This window comes from Canis aureus, chromosome 1 (genome assembly GCF_053574225.1).
Source record: "Canis aureus isolate CA01 chromosome 1, VMU_Caureus_v.1.0, whole genome shotgun sequence".
Classification (NCBI taxonomy): Eukaryota; Metazoa; Chordata; class Mammalia; order Carnivora; family Canidae; genus Canis; species Canis aureus.
Genome location: NC_135611.1, coordinates 38,302,516 through 38,325,207, shown reverse-complemented (window position 1 = coordinate 38,325,207; position 22,692 = coordinate 38,302,516). Strand labels below are relative to the sequence as shown.

Genomic DNA, 22,692 nt, shown 5'->3' with positions numbered 1-22,692 from the left:
AGAGGCTGTCCCACAGGAAATCCCCATGATCTCTCTGGACAATGGAACCAGTCAGAGAAGGGCAGAGGAGAGGCTGCCCTAAATCCTGCCAAATCAAGTAATTCTCCAGGAAGATGCTTCCCTTAGGCGACCCTTCAGATCTCCTGAAGCCACACTGTTTTGGGACAATTCAGAATCCTGTTTGAGGAGCACTTCAGTTACTAACTGCTGGCTGAAATATGCCATAAGAAATCAAAAAGTCTGTGAGAGTCAAAGTAATATATTCCATAGTCAAATGCTGGCATTCACAGCTTAAATGCTGAAACATTTAAATTAAAACAAAATAACTACATTTAGGTCAGATTTGCCAGTAACTATTTTTTCTTCCTAGTGATTTTGGATCATTGATTTCTGTGCAAATAGCAATGCTTGAAAATGTAAATTTATAAAAGTCATTTAAATTAGGACCAGAAACCCACTTATTAGCCTATTCTAAATTATTGCCTCTGCCAGAACATGTCTTGCTCTCGTGACTGTTTCTCTACAGCTCAATCTATACTTCTGGAAGGTGCCAAATAGGTGGGGGTGTCTGTAAGATAAAACAGTTGTTTCTGAAAACAGGGATTAACTAATGATTGTAACAATTAATCAATAATTGGAAGGAACTAATCAGTGTACTGAGACCAGAAAAGCCACCAAAAGTGTTATAAATATGCAAAATAAAAAGGAAAGTGATTCAATGTTCAAGGAGTGGGGGAAGCCTAATTAAAAAGCAGAGGAAGGGGGCCCAGGTGGCTTAGTTCGTTAGGCATCTCCCTCTTGATCTCAGCTCAGGCTTTGATTTTAGGGATGTGAGTTCAAGCCTGTGTTGGGCTCCACACTGGGATCAGAACCCACATTTTAAAAAAGCAGAGGAAATGGTTATACCCTCTTAACCCCTTTGGTGGATGTTAGCAATTTCTTGAAAAAAAATTGGAAACCTCTGGTATTATGCCTTATAATGACTTAATAAATGTTTTCTCATAGATGTTCTAAAGTCTAAACAACTTTGACCCTGCCAAGTTGAAATCTCCCATCACTCAAAATGGAAATTTATGGGAGAATTTATTGATATTATTCAATAAGACAATGCCTCAATATAGTAACCAAAAAAGTACATTATAAAATTTATACTTCCTCTTCAAAATAGAAGCCATGACCAAAGTAATATTTATAAATTGAGTCATTTCCAGATGGTTTATTATTCATCAAATTTGGTCTACATATCTCAAATCCTTCTTATAATTGCAACCAAATATATATAGATTCTTTACTCTTTTTGGATCCTCAGAGTATCAGAAAATAAAATGATTTCAAGCGTTTGAAAATGTAAGGTTTTGTGTCACGTAACTAAGTATGATATTAACACCTATTGTATTGTTTGAATAATCCACATAAGTACTTGCTGGATTTAAGGTAAGTAAGCTGATTTCTCATTCATCATTTTATTTCGCCTACCCTAGGATACTTCTGAATGATGTAAACTAATGCTTTTAATAATAGTTGCAGTTTGATGTTGAGAAAAAAGGACCTCAAGTTTTCTTACATTAGAGTTGGGGCAAAGAGAGATTTAGAATAGTAAAATTTCACTCAGGTGAAACCCTGAGTAGGCACTCAAGAAATATTTTTGAATGATTCAAAATAGACTTCTATTAGAAGGCTCCTTGCCCAGAAGAGTCTTTTACTCTCTGCCCCATCCCAACTTATACATTCTCCTTCTCCTTCTCCTTCTCCTTCTCCTTCTCCTTCTCCTTTCTTCTTTTTCTTCTTCTTTTTAAAAATAAACTCTACTCCCAAGGTGGGGCTGGAACTCACAACTCTGAGATCAAAAGTCAAGTGCTCTATCCACTGGGCCAGCCAGACATGCCTCTAACAGTCTAAGAGTAGTAGTTTGAGCAAGTGAATGGCTTTCTTAGAACTTGCAGATTGCTTATTTAAATAAAACTAAAACTATTTAGAAGGTCCAAGAACAAGAAATGTAAGGTATTGACTTTATTTTACATATTGGCCTCATTGTCTTTGGGTCTATAATTTTTAGCAGTATATATTGCTAAATGTATAGCATTTAACAAAATTCCATTTGAATACAAATTTTTTCTCTTGATTTATCTTTAAAACATTGTATCTCTTGATATTCTGATTTGAGCAGGAGAACTAGATTAACCTAATAACTAATGTAAAAGAATTAGCAAGTAAACTAGGGAGAACATGAGGCTATAGCCAGCTCATTATAGCCTTGAAGTTCATTTATTTTTTTACATGTTTCAGGTGTACAATACAGTAATTTGTACTATAGTCAAAGTAATATATTCCAGTATATTACTTGAATTACAGTAGTTCATCCAGTGCTCATCACAATAAGTGTGCTTCTTAATCCCTATTGCCTATTTCACCCAAGAAACAGACTCTTAACTATAGAGAACAAACTGATGGTTACTAGATGGGAGGTGGGTGGAGAGATGGGTGAAATAGTTTATTTAATTGCTGTTACAGACTTTGGGCTAATTCCTGAACCTCTGGTCTCATAAGCCATTTTCATGCCCCAGAGGAAGGATTTATAACACTCTGTATGTGCTGACTCCCTCCCACATCTCAAACTGCCTCTGAGACTTCTCCCCTTACTACTTGCTCAACTTCTTTTCTGGGTTCTTTTCTGAACCCAGCAAGGTCTCCTTCACCTCCAGACTTTCCAATAAAAGTGTCCCTCTGCTTTGAGCATACTTTTTCCCATTTATTAAGCTAACTTCTAAGGCCATCACTTAAACACTTCTTCCTTTGAGAAGACTTCCTTAGTCAACCATTAGAAAGATGTGTTGCTGCTACGTGTGCCATATCCATTTTTATACTTATTCATTCATTCATTTGGTTACTCATTCAACACACATTATTTGAACACTGTTTCTACCAGCCAAATACCTTGTATGATCTCTGTTACACCAGTTTTCTAACTTTATTACTATTGTTGCCTTGTTTGTCTTCTTCATTAGACTCTGAGTTTTCTAAGGAGGGAGTTTTGTTAGTCTTGCTCATTACAAGCTCCTCAAAGTCTCAATCATTGTTTAGCACATAATAGATAACCAATAAACATGTTGAATTAACAACAAACATAGGTGACCTTTTTTGTCCTTTAAATTCAAAACTAACTTTGTGTTTAAATATTAATTTCTAAGTAGGACAGCCACGTGTTCAGAAGGATTATTTTGTGTGTTGTGTATGTGTGTATGATGTATTCATCCCATTCTCATATTTTGTAGTTATAAAAAGTGTTTAAGTACTTCCCATGATGAGATCATGGCATTCAACAAAGCACAGCTCAGGTCATTTTTAAATCCATGGTGTTAGAGCATTTGATCTTTGGAATATTTAAGACTGCAGCTAGGGCAGTGCCACATAAAACATTTTAAACAAAACTCAGGGCTGAGATAGACGACCAGCTCAAATCTTAATCAGAAATTTAAACTGAAAAAAAAAAAAAAAAAGAAATTTAAACTGGTGGGAGGCCAAGGAAGCACACTTGGATTTAGTCAATGACTAAAGTTATTTAACTTTGAATTAAAATCAGAAAAACTGCCACTATCTCTACATTCACAATGGCACATTATGCCTTGTCACCCTGACAATATTACCCCTGGTAAATGGCAGACTTTCATATGAAGAAATGGTTTCTATTAAAAAAGGACAAAGAAGGAAGAGGAAAGGGAGGAAGAGGCCTAGGAGGAGGGACCGAAGGAAGGAGGAGGGAGAGAGAAGGAGTGATAATGTTATGCTGCTTGGGCAGGTTATCTAGAAGAAAAATATACTGTAAAGTGCAATAAGCATCCAATTGGATCATTTACACTTCAACCAAATTTTCATTGAATTTTTAATACCCAGCTGTTTTTAACTAACCCACTGAACACTTATGTGTAATTATATTACTAGAAGAAGACTAGAGTCTTCTCATATTTTAAATGCAGTGATTTCAAAGCATATGAAATTCTATAACTAAAGTGCTAGATGGCTAAGTGTCCCCAAAGGGTTAGGATTTGATAAGTTCCAAATGCAAAATTGTGTTTCTCTAAGTAGAGTGAAAAGTAAGTAATCTGGTGGACTTTACCCTTTATAGGGGAAAGAGAAAAGTGTTTTTTATACCCAAAGTCTGGCTGAATGCACCCAGGCAAAGTGAAAGAGGCTAACCTGCTTATATTAAAGCCTCGTCCTGAGGGCCTGGCATCTTATTTCACACACACAGATAGGTGCCTGCTGGAACACTCTCCCAGAACAGAGACCAGAGGAAGCCAGCTTTGCACTCTCTTTTTGCCCTGCTCCAGAACACCAGTATCTCCCAGAAGGAAGCTTTTTATAAGCCTCTAATGCCTGATCTTTGGAGCTGCCACCCAGGGAATGCCTCTTGACTGCCAAGAGTCCTAGGAAACTTGCATTCCTGGTCCTATGGGATTATAACAATTAGTGATACCCAGCAAGGAGCTCCTGTCTGGTGCCCTGATTTTGTGACTGCTGTCAGGGGACACCTCTGCCTCACCAGGCTCTGGCAGCCAGTGGAGCTTCCGCTTGTGGGTCCCACCAGACTGTAACCAATGGAGAGTCATTAACAGCTACCATCACTACCACCCCCAGGGCACAAGAGGCAACAGATCCAGGAGTTCAGTCTTTCTGTGGAGGAGGCCTATTAAGTAATCCTCATGGCTGTAGCCTGAGGGACAGATTTCTAATTAAACACAATCATGGGTCTGCCTGTGATCCTTTCCAGAGACCTCAGAGAGCAAGCATTATCTTTGTGCTTTCCCTCTATCACACTCGAGAATAGCAGGTCTTCTGGAGGGGAGATTTATACATGGCTGGTGCCCTGGTTTTATGTCTGGCACTCTGAATTTTGCAGCTACAGCTCAGAGGAAGTCTTTTGATTGTCTGGCTCTGGTAGCAAGGGGGAGCTTGCATTTCTGGGTGCCACAGGACTGTGGCAATTGGTAAGACAGTCCTTGGCTGGCTGCCACTCCCAGCGTACTGCACAGATAGCAAATTGAGCCATATCCCCAGTCTTTTTGTTAAGGAGGACTCTTGGCTTGTCCTGGAGCTGCAGTCTGAGGTGGACTTCAGGCTTGGCACACACTTAGTGAACTATGGAGATGCTCTCAAGAAGTGCAAGCTGTGGACACTATCTTGGCACTCTACCTCTGACTTATTGCAGCTCACCAGGAGTTCAGAAAATAGCTTTTTTACTATCTGGAACCCCAACTTTTTGTGTCTGCAATCAGGGGATACCACCAGATAGTCTGGACATTTGTATGCCCTAGAACAGTATATATTTGCATAATTTTAAAGCTGCTGCTTATAGATCTGGCTTCCAAACTGCCTGAATCCAAGTGCTAAGATCCTCTCCTTAGAGATGCTGACAGGTCTTAGCACATCCTCACTGATGGGAAGCTATTAAAAATATAATGGACTGCCTGGACAAGCACAAGATTTAAGAGACAATCAGAACCGAGACTGGGTTCATCAACTACATGGAGCCACTCCTTCAACCCTGGGAGAGATGATTGTTTTGTCAACTATATAGAAACTAACCCAGATAATTAAGCAAGATGAAGAACAGAGGAATATGTTTAAAAACCCACACACACACAGAGAACAAGATAAAAACTCAGAGGAAAATCTTAATAAAAGAGAGCTAAGTAATCAGTTTGGTAAAAAGTTCAAGGTAATGGTCATAAAAATGTTCACTGAACAGGGGATAAAAATGTATGAACACAGTGAAAACTTCAACAAGGAGTTGGAAACATAAGAAAGTACGCAACAACAGTCAAAGAGCTGAATAATACAGTACCAAAACTGAAAAATACTCTAGAAAAGTCCAATGGCAGACTAGATGAAACAGAAGAAAGGATCAACTAACACAGAGACAAGGCAGTGGAACTCACCCTATTAGAGCAGCAAAAAAGAAAACAGAATGATGGGATGTTACTTAGCCATAAAAAGAATGAAGTCTTTCCATTTATGGCAACATGGATGGACCTCAAGGGCATTATGTAGAGTGAAATAAGTCAGAGAAAGACAAATGCCATCTGATCTCTCAGATGTGGGAATCTAAGACAAAACAAGCCCAGAGAAAGGGAACAGATTGGTAGAATTGTTAGAGGCAGATGGTGGGGGGTAGGAGAAATGGGTAAAAGAGGTATAAATTTACATATATATATATATATATATATACATAAATAAAAATTCCCATAATTTTAAATTATGAGAAATCTATACATGCCATGCCAGTATGAAATATTATGTTAAATATTTAACATCATGGAAAAAAATTAATGATATAGTATCAAGTGAAAAAGCTGGCTTCCAAAATTTAATAAATTCATAAATTTTAATTCCATTGTGTAAAAAAAGTACATACATATATACACAAAATATGTGCACAGAAGAAAAAAATAAAAGGATAGGTGCCAAAATGTTAGCATTGCCTATGTCTAGGTATTTGTACTATGAATATTTTAATTTCAATGTCTTTGTGTACATTTTCTAAATTTTTTCTAAGCTGTTATATTTATTAGAAAAATCAATTAACAATTTTTGTGTGTATTGTCTAAAGATACAAGGAGGTTATAAGAATAGTTTAACCAACTGTGGATCTGAGTTCACTTAAATCATCTCATGTTAAGAAAACATGATCTGAAAAAAAAAAAAAAAAAAAAACATGATCTGATATGATCTGTTTATGGAAAGGTAATTTATTATCATTTAGGTACATTTACATGATTCTTACTGAAATATGTAACTCATATGCCTTTCTTTTGCTTAGAATGGAAAAAATGATACTAATACATGAGTCTACATTTATTTATTTATTTATTTATTTATTATTTATTTATTTATTTATGATAGTCACAGAGAGAGAGACAGACAGACAGAGACACAGGCAGAGGGAGAAGCAGGCTCCATGCACCAGGAGCCCAATGTGGGATTCGATCCCGGGTCTCCAGGACCGCGCCCTGGGCCAAAGGCAGGCGCTAAACCACTGCGCCACCCAGGGATCCCTACATTTTTTAAACGAGGAACTTTTTGCAATCATTTAAGATAATTTTGAATGTTTTAGGTGCCTGTGTTCAAGTATCTAATTTTTTAAAGATAAGTAGACTGAAATCCAGCAATAGAATTTTAGTTAAATTCTGATATACCTTCTACAACAAATAATCTCTCTCTCTCTCTCTCCCTTTCTCTCTCTCTCTCTCACGCGCGCGCACACACACACACACACACATACTCATATACATACACACACGAACACCCCATAAATGGTACTGTGTTTCCCGGCCTTGAATGCTTACCATTTTTTCTAATGAAAAGATTTTCTTTTCAAACAAATAGAGAGGAGTAAAGGTAGCATATACAACCATGTGAGGAGACTGTGTTGCTGAAGAACCTGTAAAAAAAAAAAACATATATCATGTCATATATCATTCTAGCCAAATGGGTCTATCAGTAAATCATTTCAGATTGTTTAAATTCCTTAATGAACATATTTTTGCTGGTGAAAAATAGGTAAATGACTACATGTATTTAACAAATGTTAAATCTCACATATGCATCTGTTTTATAGAACACCTTAGTTTTTACCTTCATTATAATACCATCTAATTGCTTAAGAATTATTTATGTCACTATAAAAAAAAGTTATCACAAAAACTCTAGCTATCAGTCAATGTCACTTAAAATAGTTTAAAATTGAAATATTTTAGCTTTCATAGATAAAAACTTATTTTGAATTTAAAGAAGTCCAGAACTTTCTATGTTATTTCCAGAAGAAAGAAAACATAAACAAAATAATCCTTCCATGAAGAAAGAAAACTAAGTAACTTAATTTCAATTGCCATATACATGTATACATACATATTAGGCCAGGAAGTTCCTATGTGTGAATGTATTTATTCCTTTCCAGTATAGTTAGCATACAGTGTTCTTTTAGTTTCAGGTATATAATATGGATTATTTAATATTTAGTGCTTCTGAGTATCACTTAGTTTTTCACATGTTTCTTAACAGACCTGAAATTACTATATTTGATTCAGTATGCTTTTGTTCTTTAAAGATTCTGGCTAAAATGGATTAATTAATTTTCTTCTATTGTTTTTATTTTTAATTACAAATTTGTTTAATCCCTTTACAAATCCAAGCACTAATATTGAACTATATTAGATATTTATTAAAGAATAATATTTTAGAGCTACAAAATATAAGTTAGATGCGAACCCAGGTTGTCTCTAGAATAGATTAAGATGTAAAATATACCAAACGTAGGAAAACATATTTTTACATTTAAAAATTAAACTTTGTATATTTTTCATGGAGCATCAGACCTGAATCTAGGCTAATTTTATATATATACATATACATAATATATATAATATATATATATACACACACATATATATAGTATATTTATGTATATAGTTTATTTGGAGTAAGACATATACTAATATATATTTATATACACTAATATGTAATTCTACTTTTTATTTATATAGTTTATATGATTACATATTAATATTTATGGATGTTATACTATATATCATATATCTATTGTATTTTATGTAGTATGTTTTCTATATTATACTATAATAACAATATATAATATATTATTTGTGATACACTCACTAATACATAATATATACATTTACTAGTATATATCCTCCTCCCTGCAAACACTTCTGTGACTGTTGTACCATAAGAACTTGGACAACCCAGACTTCTGTTTCATATGTAAGACTTTGCCCCCATATGAATATCACCTTGAGAGTTTAAAAATTATGGGCAAACTTGAGCAAGTTTATTTACGTATGCCAAAATAGGAAATACACTATTGTGTCCCAAAGCTGCATTCCAATTTTATAAACTCCAAAGTTTCCCAACATTTTAGGAAACAGCTAAAATAGTTATTATTCTAGGATACTGGAAGCTTACAATCTGACAGAGACTGCAGAGAGTACTGGACATCTGATGAGGGTCTTGAAGTGTGAAGTGACCATTTGAATTTTTCTTTTTCCTTTTCTTTTTCTCCATTTTTACTCTTCTTCTTCCCAATGTCTTTTGCATCTGCTTTTTCTAACATATTAAAAAATATATATGATAAATCTTTGAACTATGAACTTCAAGCTATATTATTTATTCAGTATTATATTCAAAGAAGGCCAAAACAATAGTTATTTAAATGAAAAACAATAGCCACAAATTTCCCAAAACACTACTCCCCTCTAATTAGAAACATCAAAATAAAGCAAGAGAAAACTTAGAAAATTGACAATGTACTGTCAAAGACATGAAGAATTGATTATTGACTACACATTTTTTGTTAAATGGAGATGGATATAATTGCATATTCATTATATTCATTTGAATATAATTTACATTATATATTAATATATAACTTTATATATTATATATAACTTTAGGCTAATTTTTCCATTTAGAATTAGGCTATTTTTCTCATTCCTCCTACTGCATCACTAGGTTTATATCTGCTGTTTTCTCCCATAAAATGCTCTTTCCAAAATCGCTCATCTTCCTCAAGAAATCTCTTGTCTTTGCAAACATAGCTCAAAATTCTTTAGGGAATTCTTCTCTGATGACCTAGACTAAGTATGAACTCCCATAGTTTATTGTATTTTCCTTCAAATCTCATGTCTTAGTATATGGTTATGGCTTTTAAAATTAAAATTAATGTTCCTCTCTCACACTAGATCATAAGCACCAGGAGATAAGTTCCACATCAGATTTTGTTCACCAGGTTATCGCTAATTCCTGGAACATTTATTGGTATTCAACCCAGCAAGTACTACATCTGAATGGATGGATGAACAGATGTTAATTTGTGATACATGAAAAAAGCCTTTTAAGTTCCAATTAATTTGAGATATGCTAGGTAAAACAAATTTAATCAGCCTTCTTGTTTTGTTTTCTTTCGTAAACTAATGCACATCAGGTCATTTAAAGAAGAGCTTATGATAGGCAGATATCACTCATACACTTGATCTTGGTGAATTCTTGAGGAACATTTAGAGTAATAATTTCTGTGTTTCAAATGCTGGTAGGTAAGATCTTGATAAGGAAAAATTGGGACAAAATATCAATATTTTCTAAAACAGATATTTGACAGGACGCCTGGGTGGCTCAGTGGTTAAGCGTCTGCCTTTGGCTCAGGGCTTGATACTGGAGTCCAGAGATCAAGTCCCACATCGGGCTCCCTACATGGAACCTGATTCTCCCTTTTCCTGTATCTCTGCCTCTCTGTCTCTCATGAATAAATAAATAAAATCTTAAAAAAAATAAAACAGATATTTGAAAGATGATTATAGATGCTCTCAAGGTATATAAAAAAGCTGAGTATATTTAATTCTACTTTACTATAAAAACATTATAATTCATATGCATAGCTATGTGAAATACTTTAGAAAATATAAAATAATTATTCAATGTTTGTCACTACAAGATCCTACACTTTGTAAAATAACTTGAAGTTATTTTATTTCCAAATTTGAACTTCCACCTTACAATAAGTAGTCAACAAATCATAATCCAATCTGTGTCTATTTCACATTTCCTTGGTAGGGAGAAAAAAAAGACAAAAAAACAAGACAAATTTCCCCTTTTCAGTTTTGCTCCATCCCACTCTACATATAACATAAGGAAGTGTGTTTGATGGAAATTGAAAGCTTAATGTCTCTTCCTATATTAATACTATACTACTTCAGTATCATCAAAATATATAATTGCCCTTGATTTTTAAAGACAGCAAAATATGGAGTGCCTTGGTGACTCAGTGGGTTAAGTATCTGCCTTTGGTTAGGGTCATGATTCCAGAGCCCTGAGATCAAGCCCTACAGTGGGTTGCCTGCTCCCTGCCTCTCCCTCTGCCTGCTGTTCTCCTTACTTGTGCTATCTCTCTGTTAAATAAATAAATAAAATCTTTTTTAAAAAGACAGTAAAATATTAATAACTAACATCTAGTAAATAACATTACTAGTTCTAAAATCCTAGAAAGATAGGATCTTAATTATTTTCACAACACTTACTAAATGATAATCACAATATATAATCATTAAATTCAGCAATGATTATAGAGCATTTATATACTATATCCATATTAAACATATGAATTACATTGTAATATAAAATGTCTTACCCTTTGGAGCTTTGTCACTTTTCTCAGGTAACTTTAATGCTGTCGATGAACCTTCAGGTTTGAACTCTTTCCCATCCTTTACTTCTTTACCATCCTTCACTTCTTTCCCTGGTTCTTTTAATTTGCTATCTATCACAGTTATTTTGCTTTCAGAGCTGGACTCAACTGACAGCTTAAATTCAGGCAATATTTCTTTCAAGAGCTCCCATACTTTGTCCACATATCCTGGGCTTAGATAGAACACAACCACATTAACTTCCAAATTACATTTTTTAACACCACTATCGAACATCAAGAAATTATTGACAGAAAAATCAATTTTCTATTCCATGAGACTAATTTCAACAGTTACTTCAAATTTTAGTTAAAAACACCGTTATACATTTATCTATTCAATAAGCTTTGATTGAATGTCTACTGTGTGCTGGGCCTTGCTGATGGAAAGAGACCAAACACAGAGCTCTGCTTCAAGATGGTGGTATAGGGTTCTGAGCTTAACAATTCCCATGGCACATGGAGTCTAGAGCTACATATGGAATAACTTTCTCCAACAAACAAGCCTATAACTAGCTGAGTAGCTTCTACGTATCTGGAAATGAGAAAAACAAAAAACAAAAACAAACCCACACTGATGCAGCAAAAGCTTCCTGAAAAGGGAAGTTCATAGTGATAAATGCCTATATCGAGAAACATGAAATATCTCAAACAATTTAACACCTCAAGGACTAGGAAAGGAGAGCAAATAAAACCCAAAACTATCAGAAAGAAGTAAATAACAAAGATCAGGGTAGAAATCAATGAAGTGGAGCTGACAATACAATAGAAAAAAATCAATGAAACAGAACATTTCTAAGCAAAACATTTGTTCAAAGAACAAATGAACAAAATTGATGAATCTTTAGCTAGACTCACTAAGAAAGACATAGAGAAAACTCAAAATCAAAAATGAAAGAGGAGACATTAAAACTAATACTATAGAAATGCAAAGGATCACAATACAATCTATGAACAATTGTATGACGACAAATCAGACAGAAGAAACATAAATTAGAAACATACCATGATTGAATCATGAAGAAATAGAAAATCTGAATAGACCAATTACTAGCAAGGAGATTGACTCAGCAATAAAAACAATCCCAACAAACAATACTCCAGAATGATAGGGCTTCACTGGTGAATTCTACCAAACAATTAAAAGGTAATTAACACCAATCCTCAAATTTTTTGAAAAAAACTGAAGGAATACATTCTTTTACAAGGCCATCATCATTTTGATAACAAAACCAGACAAGGACACCACAAGTAAAGGAAATTACTGACCAAAATCTCTAATGAACATAGATGCAAAAAGCTTCAACAAAATATTAGCAAATAGAATTCAACAATACATTAAAAGGATAATACACTATGAACAAAGGGGATTGATTCCAGGGATGCAAGTAAGTATGGTTCAACATTTGCAAATCTATGTGATACATCACATTAATAAAGTGAATGATAAAAATCACAAAGTCATCTCAATAGATGGAGAAAAAACACTTGACAAAATTTAACATCCATTTATGATAAAAACTCTCAACAAAGTGGGTATAGAGAGAACATACATCAACATAACAGTGGCTATATATGACAAGTCCATAGCAAGCATCATACTCAACTGTGAAAACCTAAAATCTTTTCCTCGATATCAGGAAAAAGACAAGGATGCCAACTCTCATCATTTTCATTCAATAGTATTGCAGGTCTTAACCAAAGCAAGTAGATAAGAAAGAGAAATAAGAGATATTCCAAATCAGATAGGAAGAAAAAAAATTGTCACTATTTGAAGAAAACCCAAAAGATGCCACCAAAAACTGTTAAACTAATAAATGAATTCAGTTAGGTTGCGGGATACAAAATCAATATACGAAAATCTGTTGCATTCTACACACTAAATGAATCATCAGAAACACAAATAAAGAAAAATATCACATTTAAACTCGTATCAAAAGGAATAAAATACCCAGTAATAAATTTAACCCAAGAGGTGAAAGACTTGAACACTGAAAACTATAGGACATTAATAAAAGAAATTGAAGACAACACAAATAAATGGAAAGACATTCTGTGCTCATTTATTGGAAGAATTAATATTGTAAAAATATCCATACTTCCCAAAGTCATCTACAGGTTGAATGCAATCCCTACAAAATTCTAATGACATTTTTCACAGAAATAGGAAAAACAATAATAAGATTTGTATTGAACCACAAAAATCTCTTAATAGCCAAAGCTATTATGAGAAAAACAAAGCTGGAGGCAACACTTCTTGATTTCAAACTATGTTAGGAATCTATAATGATCAAACAATATACTATTGACATACAGACACTTAGATCAATGGAAAACAATAGAGAGGTAAGAAATAAACCCACCCATATATAGTCAATCAACTTAAAACAACAGAGTCAAGGATACACAATGTGAAAAAGCCTTTTCAAGAAATGATGTTGGAAGAACTGGACAGTCACATGCAAAAGATTGAAACTGGAACATTATCTGACACTATACACAAAAATCAGATCATAATGGATTAAATACTTGAATGGATTAAAGCTCATTATACTGTTTGACCATAAAACTCCTAAAAAAAAAAAAAGGCTTCTTGACATTGGTCTTGATACTGGTTTTTTTGTTGTTGTTGTTGTTGTTTGTTTGTTTGTTTGTTTTGGATTTGACTCTAAAGGCAAGGGCAAATAAAAAGTAGGATGATATCAAAGTAAAAAGCTTCTGCACAGCAAAAAAAATCATCAACAAAATAAAAAAGCAGCCTACTGAATGAGAGAAAATATTTACAAATCATATATGTTATAGGGAATTAAAAATATATAAAGTACTCATACAACTCAATAGCAAACAAAACAAACAACAACAACAATAAAACCCAAACTCTCCAATTAATAAATGGGTAGAGGATCTGAACAGATAATTTTCAAAAAAACAAAACAAAACAAAAAGCATACAGATAACCAAAGGTACATGAAAAGGTATTAAGCATCACTAATCATCAGGGAAATGCAAGTCAAAACTACAATTGGATTTTACTTCATAACTGTTGGAATGGCTGTTATCAAAAACAAACAAGCAAACAAACAAAAAAAAACAAGAAATAACAAATATAGCAAGGATGTGGAAGAAGAATCTTTATGCATTGTTAGTGGGATTGTAAATTGGTGCAGCCACTAGGGAAAACAGTATGGAAGTTCTTTTAAAAATTTAAAAAAAAAAAACTACCATATGATCCAGCAATTCCAATTCTGTGTTATTTGAATAAAAGGAAAACACCAATATGAGGAGGTATGTGCACAACTGTGCTTACTGCAGATTTATTTACAAGAGCCAAGATATGGATAAGGAAGGTGTCGGGTGTGGGGTGTGTGTGTGTGTGTGTGTGTGTGTGTGTGTGTATAATATTACTCAGTCATAAAAAAGATTGAAATCTTTCCATTTGTATCAACATGGATGGATCTAGAGGGTAAAATGCCAGATGTAAAAAGTCAGACAGAGAAAGACAAATACTATATTATTTCACTTATATGTAGAATGTAAAAGACAAAACAAAACAAAATAGAGGGGATCCCTGGGTGGCTCAGCGGTTTGGCGCCTGCCTTTGTCCCAGGGCGCGATCCTGGAGTCCCGCATCCGGCTCCCGGCATGGAGCCTGCTTCTCCCTCTGCCTGTGTCTCTGCCTCTCTCTCTGTGTGTATCATAAATAAAGAAATAAATATTTAAAAAAACAAAACAAAACAAAAACAAAATAGAAACAGACATATAGATACAAGAAATAAACTTTTGGGTATCAGAGGGGGAGAAATTAAGGATCAGGTAAAGTAGATGAAGGGATTAAGAGGTACAGATCTCCAGTTATAAAATAAGTCATGGTGATGGAGTGTACAGTATAGAGAGTATAGTCAACAATATTGTCATAACTATATTGTAACAGATAGTCACCGAGATTATCTAGTAACATATGAAAATGTTGAATCGCCATGAGGTATGCCTAAAACTAATAGGATATGGTATGTCAATTATATTTCAGTTTAAAAAGGCAAGGTGGCAAAGTGCTCTCTATTCCAGATGAACTATACCAACATCAGAGAAATGTGCCTAGAAACTAATCATCTCTTCATTTAAAATTGTCTTTTTATATCCATGCAGACATATCATTGATTGTGCTTCTATTATATAGAGAGTCAAGAGTTTTTTTCTTTTCCTTTTCAAACAGTACAACTGCACTAATTGAAGGAACACACAAGAGATGAGGTCAAGAACTGCACGTAGACCAGTGCTTCCCTTTGGTACTCCCACAGGAGAGTGGAAGGGAAGGTGTCTGTTGGAAATGCCACAGAACACTTTAGTCCCAACTGATTTAGTCCTAACTGAACATGGAAAAAAGTTCTAATAACCAACATGAGTTTGAAACTTCAGCACTCTAAATCTCCTTGACTCCTGTAAAACCATGAACACAACTACAGATCCCTAAGAGGCTTTCTCTTTACATTCTCATCCTTCTTGGTAACAGAAACATCCTACTCCGAACATACCATGTGTCTCTGGAAATATCCTTCTCCTGCTTTCACTAGATGGCTCCTTCCTTCCTTCAAACAAAATCAGTCAACAATAAAGGCTCAGACCAAGTAGGAACATCTCCATGAACCCCTACCTGACCCCTGCCTGCAACCTTGGCTGATAAAGATAGCTTCCATATTTCAACTTAAATGTTTCTTGACAATCATCTATACACTATTTCATGACAGCCTTTACAGTTAATATTGCATATGTATGCACAAATTAACTTTGTAATTTTAAAGTATAATTGTAATTTAAAAGTATATGAATAATGTAAAACGTTCATAGGAAAAAACTCTACAAATCATGACATGCATAGATCAAAATGTGTATTTTTTCCTTTTTAGTTGTATTTAGGAGAAAATTGAGAAATTTGAATGTTTGTATTAGTCTCACTTATTCATCTTTAGACTTTTCCCTATTTTCAAAGGTTGATTACTATTACACATATATCTAGATAATATTAAATAATCTAGTGATAGTCACTAGAAAAGGAAAGAAACTTATAGTAATTATATCTGTACCACCATACAGTAGCTACTTTTTCTATCACCTGCTCACTTATCTTCAGAACAACTATATAGAATTGGTTATTTTATCCCCATTGTACATACGAAGAAAAGGGGGCCTACCTAGAGAAGTTACATAATTTGCAAAATTCACATAGCTTGAAACTGGAAGTGTCAGAACATAAATCTAGCTATGGTGCTAACTCCAAAGCTCAAGCTTTCTCCCCTTATATTATTTTCATAAATCTCATAAGCAACCACAAATTCATGCAAATTGAATATCTAAAACTGCTCAAAATTTTTATTATTGATTTTAAGGTGGCCTCCTTATAATTATGAAAGTATATGAACATTTTTCCATTATCATCTATGATTTCAGTGTCTGATTCTGTCAAGAGACGATTCACAATTTCTAATCGACCGATTTTCTAGTTGTGAATTATTTTGATCTATTTCTTTACCATTGCCCAATGGACTTTCACATCTCTGCTTTCTTTATTCATTATCACACAGGAAAAATTAAGGCAAGATTATAAGCATTCCATAAACTCTAGATAGAGATAAAAATTTAGAAAAGTCCATACTTTTAAACCTCACTACATTTCTACTTCCCTCCATTAACATTGCCCATATTATGTCAAGAAATATTCTCTTCTCTTCGATATCAGAAAAGGATTTTCCATGACAAGACTGAAAAGGGTGTTATCTAGACCTTCTCCTACAATAAAAACATAAGATCAGCTCTCCCTTCAGGAAAGCAGTCCTTGGAGGAAGGGATCTCCCCTTCCATTTTTCTTCCCCCGCAGATATGTTCATTTGAACCAAGCAACAGCCAGTTTATCCTGCTGAAAAGATGCTTCAGATGGTAGGATCCAAATTGCTGGGGACTGAATTCAATCTCCTCTAACCTGAACCTTTTGGGAATGGTAGCTTCCTAAAATGAATCAAAGATCAGAGATGATCCAAGTTGATAACTGTGCTATAGATTTGATCTTATAAAAACCAAACCAAAAGCTCTGGGCTTCGCTGTCCTCATTTGTAATGACACATACCCAGCTGATGAGATCACATGAATGATTAAAGGATATTTTCAGGACTGTGTTTTTTAATTAGAAATGATACATTAAAGTGTCTAATGCCTAATAGGTGTTTCATTATTATTATTTCCTAGTATGTGTAGTTAATTAAAAGTTGCCTTTATGTTTCTGTAGCAACTGTGTAAGTATAAAGGGATGCATATAAATATTTTACCATAATAAAAAATTAACATTGTTTTAATATTTGTAATTCAGATATTTAAAGATTAATTAAATGCATAGTCTTTTTAAGAAAACAGAATTTATTCTGAAATTCTCCAGAAATTATATATAATACTATAAAATATTATTTTCACAAACATTCTGTAGTATGTGTCATTTCTTGACATTTTCTTAAAGACTAAGAATATCTTAGTTAAAGATTAAGAATATCTTAGTTAAGCAAACATTACTGGAGACGAAGGAAAAACAAATATGAAGAACTTAACAGTAAAACTTACTGGAGAGAAATCACCTCTGGTAACCATCCTGTAAGTGCATGGATAACAGTGAACTCCCCTAGTTCTCTCCTTTCTGCTACATGGATACTAAAAAAGCAAACAAAAGTATAGTTACTAACATTTGAAAAGAAACACAGAGAGGTATAAGGACTAAGAATCTTTAATAAACAGTGATATGATATGATGATAAAAAATGTAACATTGGTTATTACATATTAAAATATAAGAAAATACTATTCTAACAAAACAGATTTGTTTTGTTAAAGCACTTAAGGAGATTCAAAGATAGAATTTCATATTTATTATAAAAATATGCTATAGGGATGCCTGGGTGGCTCAGTGTTTAGGCAGCTGCCTTCGGCTCAGGTCATGATCCTGGGATCCAGGATTGAGTACCACATAGGGCTCCTGTGAAGAGCCTGCTTCTCCCTCTGCCTATGTTTCTGCCTCTCTCTGTCTCTCTCATGAGTTAATAATTTAAAAAAGATATGCTATAAGCCTTATTTTTAAGAGATACAAATTAATAATCATGTCATATACACAAAACATTCACAAATATATTATAAAATATATGAATTTAGATTATATATATTTTTATATTCAATATATTAACATGGTCTTTAAAAAATAAAACAGTGTCTTTTATCTTTCTGATATCAGTTATTTTAAGATGCCTTTGAGGCTCTATATTAAATCAGTCTCATACCTGGCAGGTCAAGATAGGCATCAGATATCCCTAAATAAATTCTTAGATAATTTCAGAGAGACCAGAAACATCTGTTCTATCCTATACAAAAGAGTAGATATGCCATCATAGCATAAGGTCAAATAAAATTGTGAATGACCAAATATCACTCTTTCCATTTGAGTCCTCCTGTTTTCTGAAGTGATTAATCTATTTACATATAAATGTGCTCATTCTGGCCAGGGGTCACAACTTCAGTCCATCATGTAGCAATAGTGGTGATTGGTGGTATTGACCATACATGTGCTTTTTCAGAAAGAAATCTTATTACCATAGTCACATGTTCTATAATTTATAAATTTGCATAGGTTCATTGTTTATAGATTATGAATTTTGATGTGTCTATAATATATCAGAGATAACAAAAATCTCTTGGGGCATTTCACAGTCTAGTCTAAACTCCTCTGTGGAAAATCATATTTAGGAACAACTATGCAAACCTCATAAAGATAATATTCTGTCCTTTTCATAGCTCACAATGATATTGACATAATTACTACATGTTAATTTTTTAATGTAGAAAGCTAAAACTCATATGAAAATAATTACTATGGACTATAAAATCTGTGAAAAATAAATACACAGACAGATGCAAATTGTACAACACAATACAGGTGTCCACTAGAAAGCTTCAGAAATGTCTTACATTTAGTGTGGTCCTTTATTTTCATGCTGGATTCATCTGGTTTTTTTTTTTAAATAAAAATAATTCTATTTCTTAGGTTGCTATAAAATTCTATGCAACTATCTCTTTAAGAAAGACACAATGCCACTCCCAACTTTCCAGGTCACATGTTTAACACTTCACTGATGTTAATTCAGCTCTAATTCTCAGAACTTCAAGTTAGGTCTGAGAATTAGGAACATGAGAAACATTATGTTCTTTCAAAACAAACAAACATACCTGTCACCAGTGTGAATACTTAGTACAATTCAGCTACCTAAAAGATCTGGGCTGAGTTCTTTTAAAAAATCATTGAAATTAAGAGCTGTGAACTAGGTGAAACAAATTCCAAACAGAGAAATCAAGGGTTGACATAGAAAACAGAGATGACAAGGATAGCAGTAGGAGTGGCTGGTTTTGTTGTGTAGCCTTCGGGGGGGGGGGGGGGGGGGGGGGGGGAAGGAAAATCCATGAAAACCTGAGCAGGCTTCTGATGGACAAGGCTCTGTTTACTGAAGGGGAGAAGGCTGAGCTTTGAGCAAAGTAGTCTCTGTTAGAGCATGTGGGTGTTCAGTTGAGAATGAGATGCTCCCACACCCTGCAGGAGGGCAAAAGTCATCAAATGCAAGCTGGATGTGAAAATTCTCCCAGTCAGCAATGATACAAAGTTGCCATGCTTTGGCAAGTTAAGCATCTAAGCTATTTTTGCATGGTTAGGGTGGGGATGGATTGACCTAGGGTCTCTAGATGGAAGCCAAGAGAATAAGCATGGCAGACATGGCCTCTATGTTGGTGCACAAGACCTACAGGAATGGAAGACACAAGCAAATTTCACAAGAGCATTGAAGCAAATATGAGTAGTTTTCATCACAAATGTATTAAAAGGAACCAATGTTACATGAGGAGCAACTGACATCCCTCAGAAGAGTTCAGGTTTTCAATATTAGTAAATTTTTGCTGCATATGCAGAAGCTAAACCTTGAACTGGATTCTGGGATGTATTATTCAGTATTTAGATGAACCAATATTATCTCCTACAAAACAGCTTCTTTCTCACATTAAGCTGAAACATTATTTTTCATGATTACTTGCTATTCATCATAAGAAAGCATTGGATATAGAATAATTTTTGAGTATTGTCTCTTGAGAGAATTTTGTCTTTTTGCTGGCTAACCCAATATTTCAAATTAGTGGTTTTGGCATATTCATTTTTATATTAGAATATTCATGTTGTTTGGAAAGCTCTTTTAAATTGATTTTTTTTTAAAAAATAAAGCTATGTAATATAGCTGTATAGTTGTTTGCTGTTTGTCTTTTTGTTTTTATACGAGTGATCATTCTTCCTTCTACATACTCAACATTTGCCAGCTTAATGATAGCTTTACACAAAAGCATTGGCCAGAGTTCAGATTCATAGGTTGTGGCTGGAAGCAATAGATTGTTGTCTTCATCAAAAGGCAGAAAATCATCAATAGTTATCTTTCTCCAGCAACCCTAAACATAAGAAAAAATGAATATGTCAGTGATTTACATTCTTTTTTCTCATCCATTATTGTACACCACTGATGTTACTCTTTACTGCTTTTTAAATTTTACTTTATCTTCTTACATCTAAAGCCTGGCATACTGGTTTTCAGTTCTACTGAAGCTGAGAATTTTTGTTGACCATTTTATTTAATATCAGCACATCCGTAACTATATCAATAGCATCACTATTTATGTGTTCTTGCAAACACATTTTTGGGTGCCCCACCTGCATCATGCAGTAATGTGTTATTGTTAAAGTGTTTCAAATAGCAGAACCAAAACATTATACTGCCATGGATAATTTTGGCTGTAATTAATAACTCCATATAGTCATAACACAAATTCTCCAAATATAAGTAATTATTTATCCTGCTAGACTAAGTGATATTAAACTTCCAATTGCCAGATTCCTTCTACTCCTAATTAAAGATCTAATTTTGATCTGATGAAGTTAATACTTTATTTAATAAAATCATTATATATTTATCTGTATACATATTACTTCACAATTAGAAGTTTAAAAAGACAAATGATAATATTAATAATTATGTCAAAAACTATATATTTTTTAATTTTGGTTTTACATGCAAAATTTTATCATAGATTTATTCTTTTGAGCAAGAAATATTTTCAGTAGTGATACAGACATTGTGAACCTAAAGACCTGCACAACACATGGCCTAAACCATTGACTTGCAAAGAATCTAGTGAGGGAAGACCTATATGCAAACAATATGAAATATAATGTGTTCAAAGTGCTCTAGGACCAGAAAAGAAAGTGTGACAAATATTGCTGGTGGAAAGCTTCACAAGAAGGTAACATCTGAACTACAGATTCAAAAAACAGTCTACAGTTCCCAAGTAGATAGGAACAATAGGGTGAAACATGGTTTCTTTGTATGGCATGTATAACTGTGAGTTGATACGCCTTCTTTCCTGGTTGCAGTGTCTTTCTTTCTTCCCTAAGAGATGATATAGGGCAAGACAGGGTTGAAGCACAGGTGTTTGGCCACTCTCTCTTCTAATTTCAAATGATATGACCCAAAGGAATACACAGTGAAATAAGTCAGACACAAAAGGACAAACATTTTATAATTCTACCTATATGACATATACGGAAAAAAGTGAACTTACAGAGACAAAAGGCATAATAGAGGTTACCAGGGGCTGAGAGAAGAGGGGATTGAGAAATTATTGTTTAATAGATTTAACAGGTATAGTTTGTGTTTGGGATGATGAAAAAGTTGTAGAAAGAAATAGTGGTGATGGCTGTACAACATTGTAAAAATATTTAATGCCTTTGAATTGTACATTTATAGTGGTCAAATGCTAAATATTACATTATGCATATTTTACCACAATAAAAAAGTGATAATAGCAGTACCCTTTCTTTATTTTAATTTTCAAAAAAAATTTTTGAAGGAACCAACTGGATCCCTATGAAGGAAAAGTTTTAAGCTGCTATAAGAACTTAAGTTAAACCAGTTCAATGAGTATCATCTGCTTCCATCTGATCAATAACATATTTCAATTGAGAATGCTTTGGAAAAAAAAAGAGAATGCTTTGATTACTAATTACCATTGAACTATAAGTCTACATAGATGAATTGCATGGCATATGATTGCATCTCAAAACCGCTATTGTGAAAAATACAAAGGGATAAGTGTTCAATATTACATATCTAAAACATAATTTAACTGGACATAATAACGTTCTTAGGACTTTTTTATTCTTTAATATTAGTATATTGGTTGGGGTGCTTCCTTAAAGCTTATGAAGAAATTAAATATTATATATATAGGGGCACGTGGGTGGCTCATTCGGTTAAGGGTCAGCCTTCAGCTCAGGTCATGATTGCCAGGTCCTGGGATAGAGTCTGATTCGGGCTTCCTGCTCAGTGGGGA

General features: G+C 33.9%; 1 protein-coding gene across 3 annotated transcripts in view; it reads right to left on the bottom strand.

Moving 5' to 3' along the window:
- Nucleotides 1-22,692, bottom strand: part of ADGB (androglobin) — a 161,213-nt gene that overhangs the window by 95,870 nt on the left and 42,651 nt on the right. For all 3 annotated transcript variants that reach the window (XM_077896299.1, XM_077896293.1, XM_077896289.1), the window contains exons 6-10: nt 20,615-20,754; nt 17,852-17,938; nt 11,195-11,424; nt 8,977-9,117; nt 7,344-7,438 (exon numbers count right to left, since the gene is read on the bottom strand). In XM_077896299.1, the coding sequence (XP_077752425.1) occupies nt 7,344-7,438; nt 8,977-9,117; nt 11,195-11,424; nt 17,852-17,938; nt 20,615-20,754 (693 nt within the window). The remainder of the gene's footprint in view (nt 1-7,343; nt 7,439-8,976; nt 9,118-11,194; nt 11,425-17,851; nt 17,939-20,614; nt 20,755-22,692) is intronic.